The sequence below is a fragment of the Triticum dicoccoides genome, chromosome 7A (genome assembly GCF_002162155.2).
Source record: "Triticum dicoccoides isolate Atlit2015 ecotype Zavitan chromosome 7A, WEW_v2.0, whole genome shotgun sequence".
In the NCBI taxonomy this organism is placed as follows: Eukaryota; Viridiplantae; Streptophyta; class Magnoliopsida; order Poales; family Poaceae; genus Triticum; species Triticum dicoccoides.
Window position 1 is genome coordinate 41,150,820 of NC_041392.1, and position 7,679 is coordinate 41,158,498.

Here is a 7,679-nt window from a genome sequence, read left to right on the forward strand (position 1 = left end):
TTCCTTTATTAGATAATAATATAATATTTCTCATTGTTTTCGTGTAAGCATATGTAAGTTTGCTATCGACGTGTTCCTCCAAAAAAATTGCTATCGATGTGCTAATTGTCAGGCCCGTCTCCAGAAATTCGGGGCCCCGGGCGAAAACCAAAATGTGGCCCAAATTTTGATCAATTCACATAACGAAAGAACTAACATTCGCAAAGCATACTCTCACTTTATAATATAATTTCAAATCAGTTTATCTGTACCTTATTTAGGCATATATCAAATATTAAAGCTGGAAAGGTAAAGGGATAGGAAAGCAATAAACTAACCATTAACCTCATGTTCTACCAAAAAGAAGCATCCGTCTGGTATTTCTTGAAATAAAATCTTCAATCATATCTTCGTACTTTATCTTCTCCAAGACATCATTTTCAAGTGCTATTGTCGCCAATCCATTAAGTCTTTCTTGTGTCATAGTAGAACGCAAGTAGGACTTCAACAACTTGAGTTTAGAAAAACTCCTTTCAGCAGATGCAACCGTTACAGGAATGGTCAACAAAATTCTGTATGCAATAACAACATTAGGATAGATTGTGGAGCGCTTCTTCAAATAATTCAGAATGTCAAGAGGACCCATTGATTTATGAAGTAAATCCTGGATGAAAATTAGCTCACAACACAATTCAAGTCCATCAATATCTGTATGTTCTCCACTCTTAAGTGCATCTTCAAGATTAACACAAGCAGCCATCAAACTCTTGTCATCTAGTGATCGCAGCCTATCTGAAGTAAACAAGAAACCAAATATCTTTTCATACCCCTCATATTGTTCAAATCTAATGGTAAGTGAAGTTATAGCTTGATCAACAACACGTATAAAATAATTGACCCTAAATGACTCCTCTGCAGATTGTGAGTCGATAGATGCATCATCTTCACCCTCATCAAATTGTTTTTTCCTTTTGATTTTACGCTTGGTGCGGAACTCTAGATGAATATCCATCTCCACTGCAATTTTTTTGGCAACTTCCAATGCTTTTGAAAAGCCGGTTTCTCTATACTTTTTGAAAAAGGAAAGCAAGCCTTTTACAGATTCAATTGCAATATCAATAAGCATATCCTTTGACTGTAACTCTTTGCTAATCAAATTAACAGCGGATAATATTTCATACCAGATGATGATTGATACTAAAAAATCAAAGCCACCAAGTTCATTCTCCGCCAATGATTGAGCTTCATTTTGTGTCGAAGAATCTTTATCACTTTCAGCCACTTGCAATAAGGCCTCCCTTATTTCCGGTAGCTGAAACCTTATAGCCTGAACACTATCAACACGACTCTCCCAACGAGTAGATGATAATGACTTGAGAGTCAATCCTGGTATGTTATCTTTGAGAATTTTCCATCTCTTAGTAGAATTAGCAAATATTGTATAGATACGCTGGATAACTCCAAAAGAATCTGTTGCTTTACGACAAGACTTTGCCATATCACATAGTGCCAAATTCAGACTATGGCAACCACAAGCTGAATAAAAGGCTCTTCGGTTTATTTCCAATACTTTGTTTTGTACTCCTTTATTTTTTCCTTTCATATTCGACCCATTATCATATCCCTGACCTCTCACATTGTCCACATCAAGGTCAAGACTCTTCAATTCCTTTTGTAAAACATCAAACAATCCTTGCGCGGTGGTATCATTCACATCCAAAAAACCTAAGAAGGATTCTTCAATGCAAAAAGAATCTTGAGATGCATCAACATACCTAATTATCAAAGACATTTGTTCTTGGTGGCTTGCATCAGGAGTACAGTCAAGTATAACTGAGAAGTACTTTGCTTCTTTTACCTTCTCAATGATTTTCAACTTGATTGCGGCAGCGAGCAAATTGATTAACTCATTCTGTATGGAGGGGCCAAGATAATGATCACGAATTCTATCATTCGTGATGCGGTCAACATGCTCTTTTATAACTGGGTCAAATTCAGCCAACATTTGAACAAGTCCTAAGAAATTTCCATTGCTGTCTTGGTACAACTTACTATTACTACCACGGAATGCTATATTGTGTTCTGCAAGAAATTTAACAATCAAGAGGATTCTAAGCAAAACTTTTCTCCAATGTTCCTTTTCCTTCTCAAGTTCTCGCTGAGCAACTTTGTCAATTGTTTGATTCTTCTCCAACATAAGGCGCAAGTCATACCATGTAGTCATATTTGTGACATGTTCTCTACTAGTTTCATGCTCTTTAAGTCTATGACCAAGATGATCCCAGTCACTGAAACCTTCATTTGCTAACTGCCCTCGCACGAGCCCTTTTCTTAATAATTTGCAGCAAAAACAAAATACCTTGTCAAGATCTTTGCTGTACACAAGCCATTCTCTGTCACACTTTTCCCCATTTGAGAGAACTCTAGTATATGATACTGCAGAAAACCTTCTAGACAATTTGTCCTTTTTACCATGCTGAATAGATGAGTCTCTTTTAGGACCCTTTTGCACCAAAACATCTATCATTTTAGGATCAAGTGCATCCCAATTTCTTGGATCAAATATATCAAACGGAAAAGGATATTTGATGTCATCAGCAATATTATCATCACCGGTGGTATTAGCGTTATCACCTTCATTGGCAGTATCAACATGATCACCCCCATCGGCAACATTATCATCACCCGCTTCTTCGGCAATACCATCATCAATTTCTGCATCACGAGCCTCAACCTCTGTGTCATTGTCATCATGACCATCATCTACATTAACATCCATAGTTTGATTTTCCAAATCAAGTCGGGGTATTCTCACGACATATCCATCGAGGGAACCTGTTTGAGATCGAGCCTCACGATCTAGTCTTTGTTTCTTCTTACGCTTTGAAGCACCAGAATCATGCTTCCTAATTCTAGTAGACATGATGAAGATCCAAGCACAAAACCTAACAAAATTACAAGTGATCAAACAGAATGTAATTAGTTTAAAATAGTAACTAGATGACTAAATGTGTAGATCGTTTGAATAGAAGAAAATAAGTTGGAAAAATAACCTTGGTCTTGAAGATTAAAACACAGCGGGCGTCCCTATTGACTGTTGCGTCTTCAGTCTTCACGGCAACTGAACTGCGCCGGCACAATCAGATGAGCAGATGATCAGCGTTCAGCAGATGGACGATGGGATCGCCGGATGGCCCGGATCAGATCGGAGCCAACTGAACTACGCCGGCACAATTGCTAGGGCATCGCCAATCGCGACTCGCGAATTGAACGATTTGTATCTTTTTCTGATTCCTGAACCTCCAGGGCTTCCGCTCTGGCCATCGGGGTAATGGGCTGTAGGCTAATTTGGGCCTCTAACGTTCTAGGGAGCCAGTACGTACTGGTTTTTTCCTGTACCTGTATGTACTGATTTTTTAGCGATCAAGTGAGCCAATGAAACGGATCTTTTATATACTGGTTTTTTCTACGATGGGGGTCCCTCGATTTTGGAGGCCCTGTGCGGTCGCTCATTCCGCTCCCCCTCATCGACGGGCCTGCTAATTGTCATATTAATTGTACTTTAATGTTTTTTACTGTAAGTGTTTTTCGGTTTCGTATATAAAGTTAGAGTGTATCAAAATATTATACATATCCAGTAAACCCGTCATGCTAGATTTTTATTTGACATGCAGTAAACATAAGCAATGTTAGCTCGGCTAGATTCCGGTGTATATGTACAAAGGACGGCTACAGCAAAGGGATGGCACAGGGGAGAGAACTATGGTATGACGGTGAAGACACATGGTTAGCCAGAGGAAAGGCTCGATCGATCTCACTGGTGGCCCCATCGCCCAGGCAATCTGCCGCAGAACGATAGGGATGATGACCGGCTGGCACAGGGGGTATGGAGGAGACATTGGTGTGTTGATTTTACCCCTGGTCCTACGGCTTGTTTTGGGCATTTTTTCGATTGGGCATACTATGCACTCTGCATGTGGCGGTTGATAGAATTTTTTTACATTGTTTTTTCAAGATTTATTATCTTTAGAAATTAACTGTTTGATGTTGGGATTTTTTAAAATATTTTTCTTTTTTGTGGGCCCTTAATGTTTTCTTAATATATATCATATTCACACATACAAAAGGTTAAGTTGATTATTGCTTGAGGTTTAATGGGAGCATACATATGTTGGATGCACTAAAAGGTTTGCAATACAGCAGCACGCTGTCTGGCCATTTATGCTCGTACGACCCGTAGCACCGTTTGTTGGTTGCCACATAGTTCGGATTTTATTTCTAATCTTGTACTGGCAGATTGTAAACTTATGAATATTAAAAATAAATCTCCTTATGTACCAAAAAAATTTTTTAGTCCATGTCCTGTCTAGCGGCAGCGCATGTACTTTTTTTATTTCTTTATGCATCCATATAAGCATGTATGGATGTACGCATCTAGAAAGGAATATGCCCACGTCATGCATGCATGTAGATTTTTGTTTTTAAGAGAAGTCCTATGCATGCATGTTACCATGTAGGTTTTATATTTTTTTTCTCGAAGGAAGTCCTACTCCTATGCATGCACGTAAGGTAACGCTATATTCTTTAAATCTCAGAACTGCACGTAATACTTATTTTCGGATAGAGCAGCTCGTACATGCTAAGGATAGCTGCAGTTTTTTTCTCTCTTTGAGATAAAGCATACTTAGATCTAATCCATTAATTACATCTTTTAAGTTATGGGTCCACCAAATCAACGACGATATGTTTCTAATTATTGTGGTAATTTCTAACTTATTTATCTTTTTTTCCGGTTAACCCATCAAGAACTTTTTATATATAATAGATTTGGATAGAGTCTAAGTGATAACACTTCAGTCTGATTTATCTTCAAAATCAATATTTTTTAGAGTGTAACAGTATGAACCGGTTTCCCCATCAGGGTTGTATTTTCTTTTCTTTGATAGATTCTGTAGTCATGTACTTCCATTTCATGTGCCCATGTTTGCCATTATATGTGCCTTTCTTGTTGAGCTCTATTTGGATGAACTTTTGTTGTGGGATGTGGCTACATGGGCATGAACGGGCATTTTGATCTAACCTCGTTTGAGATGTTATTTTATGCTTGACTCAAGCACTCAGCTTTGTGTGGTCAGTGATGACAATCGACAACATCTCTGTTAAAAATTATTCGTAATTACTAGCATTCCATAATTTGTATCGGGTTCTTTTTTTTAAGGAAAGGCTTGTATCAGACTGTCCTGTTGTGGCGACCTAGGAAGGAGCTACACAACCAAGGAAGGACTTTTTAGATTATTAATATTCTGACTGCTTTTCACTCTTGTCTAGATCTTGCTTTTGCTTAGAGGGCAGGCCGCAGGACAAAGCAAGAGCTTGAATGCAAGGGGCGCAGCGAATGTTGGGATATGAATATGCATTAGTAGTAGTTATTGCTGCCGGATTGGTATTAACAATTGGTCAAGTCTAACGTAGCGTTTTTTAAGTAGAAGGACAAGCAGGGTCGGTCGTCACCAAAGATGAAAGCATTGTCGAGCCTTTTTTTTTTGCAAGTTGCCTTATTTCTATTACTTTTAGAGGAAAGATAGCAATTTCAGTCAATACAATCTTGTTGCACAAACACTGCTAGATCGCGGTGCATCAAGATCATAATTGCTACACTCAAAGGTTACATTGACGTTATTTCTGACGTTTGAAAAAAAATGTTAAAAATGCTGCATAATGGCACATGATGGAGCAATTTATATTTAATATTTTGCCCGGTGCAACGCACGGGCATTTGTACTAGTCTGTCCAATATAGTTAAATAATAGTCTTAGGTGGGTTCATTAGGTGCTTTGCTGATGTGGATGAGGTCAAAGCAGTATTTGACCATGGGGCCATATTGTGAGGTGGGGATTTGTACGGTGCCGCTGCTGGAAAGAAATTGGAAAATGGGGTCTTGATCTGCCGCCGTCGCTTTCGTGACCCACTGCCGCAGTTGCGGGCATCACCCACTATTCTCGACTTGTCGCTCGGGATTCTCTGCTGCTGCCTGCGCCGCAGTGTAATGCCATACAGGCTTTAATTTCTCCCCTTTCGCCTTCTTCTTGTCTCTGGCAGAGGAGGACGCCCAAGCTCCATCGACTCTATCCTTGCTAGACACCACCCTGAGTCATCCTAAACGCGTCATTCTCTTCCAGCTACCCATCATTGAATCACTCGAAGACCATCAGAATCGTCGCTCCCGACGGCGGAAGTATCCGGTGATCCTCGGTCGATTCCGAGCTATTTTGTGTGGATTTCACCAATTGATTTGGCCAGTAGAGCGAGTGGCATGAGAGGAATGTGAGGGTGTCCTCGAAGCAAAGCTTTGCGAGCTGTGGCGTCAGCATCGACCTCGTGCACCCACGTCCGTCCTCCATCCATGAAAGACGCAACACTGCTGATGTCCCTTGCTGAACAAGCACTCGTGCACGTGGTGTGGCAGGGGTGAAGGTGCATCCGGGTGTGTTCTCCACCGTAGGAGGAGCCTCCCATCGCTGGTGTGGTGTGTTGCGGCAAAATTTCATGTTTTGACCCTTTTTTGAAACCTATTTAAGATCTGACCCTAGTTTGAATTTTTTTTAAGATCTGACCCTTTTGCTACCGCCAGAGTTCATGGCGGTAGGGTCTAACAGCCTACCGCCAGAGACTTTGACGATAGGAAACATCGCTACCGCCAACCGGCATGGCAGTAGCCTGCACAACCCTACCGCTAAGGTGCTTGGCGGTAGGCACGAGCACGCACTGTGTTCAATACTTAGGAGGTTTTTGGCGGTAGGGCATGCAACTCTACCGCCAGGGACTTGGCGGTAGGCTGTTATACCCTATCGTCATGGTCTCTTGCGGTAGCAAAAGGGTCAGATATCGAAAAAAAATTCAAACTAGGATCAAATCTCGAATAGGTTTTAGAAAAGTGTCAAAACATAAAATTTAGCCGTGTGTTGCTCTGCTTCCCCTACCCTCTGTCACGTCCGCGTGCAAGATTTGGCCGTCGTAGCTGTGCCCCTACCGACCCTGCCCTGCAGCGTGTGGCGCAATGGAACTCCGGATGAGCCCCCTGTGCTCATGCCCAAAAGAAATGGATAGGGGCATCAATCTTGTCCATTGACGACCATGTTGCATTATCCTCGCTCGGCACAGCTCGTCATATTCCCCAAGCGAGTGCGTGCGTGTGATTTGTTTAGTGCTACTGTGTCCGTGCGTTGTGCTTGGTACATGCAGGGTGAGCTTTAGGAGAAAACGTCGATGACCACGTCCACAACATGGAGTTTTGCCACCGATGAGTGCGCTTGCCGCGGTCAACCCCTGCTTGCCCGCACTCACTCCCGAGCCTGCGCTGCCGTGATCATGGCCGGCAAGCCTCAACATGCTCCCATATAAACTGGGCGCTCCGGGTGCAGGCCATGGAGACATGGAGGCCCTGGCGAGGAGCATAGTGGCCTGCAGCCGTGCTCGCGTCCATCGCCTCGCCCGACCGGAGAGCTCTACCTCAGCCTAGCGTGATGAGGGAGACACATCCGCAGGTCAAAACCACCATTGAGCATTGCCACATTAGCACCCAGTCAAGGCAAACCATCCAGAAACTGGTTTTGGCTGGTATGAGATTGTTTAAAGGGTGAAGGGAGCAGAATAAAGATCAGGAGGTTAAATGAACTACCAACTTTCTTTAGGGTAGTAAA

General features: G+C 41.9%; 1 protein-coding gene across 1 annotated transcript; it reads right to left on the bottom strand.

Moving 5' to 3' along the window:
* Nucleotides 1–325: 325 nt before the first annotated feature.
* On the bottom strand, nucleotides 326–2,758 carry LOC119333002 (zinc finger MYM-type protein 1-like). Its single transcript, XM_037606049.1, has 2 exons — nucleotides 2,380–2,758; nucleotides 326–2,253 (listed from the first exon to the last, which is right to left on the bottom strand). Exons 1-2 carry the CDS (start codon nucleotides 2,756–2,758, stop codon nucleotides 326–328), a joined length of 2,307 nt encoding a protein of 768 aa, XP_037461946.1.
* Between the last annotated feature and the right edge of the window lie 4,921 nt (nucleotides 2,759–7,679).

What these genes read in the sequence shown, in the direction of transcription:
- LOC119333002 (XM_037606049.1), bottom strand. Translation starts at nt 2,758, where the DNA reads ATGGATGTTAATGTAGATGATGGTCATGATGACAATGACACAGAGGTT. An exon ending in TCTCTCAAATGGGGAAAAGT is followed by an intron (nt 2,254 to 2,379) that starts GTGACAGAGAAT and finishes ACTGGGATCATC; the next exon opens with TTGGTCATAGACTTAAAGAG.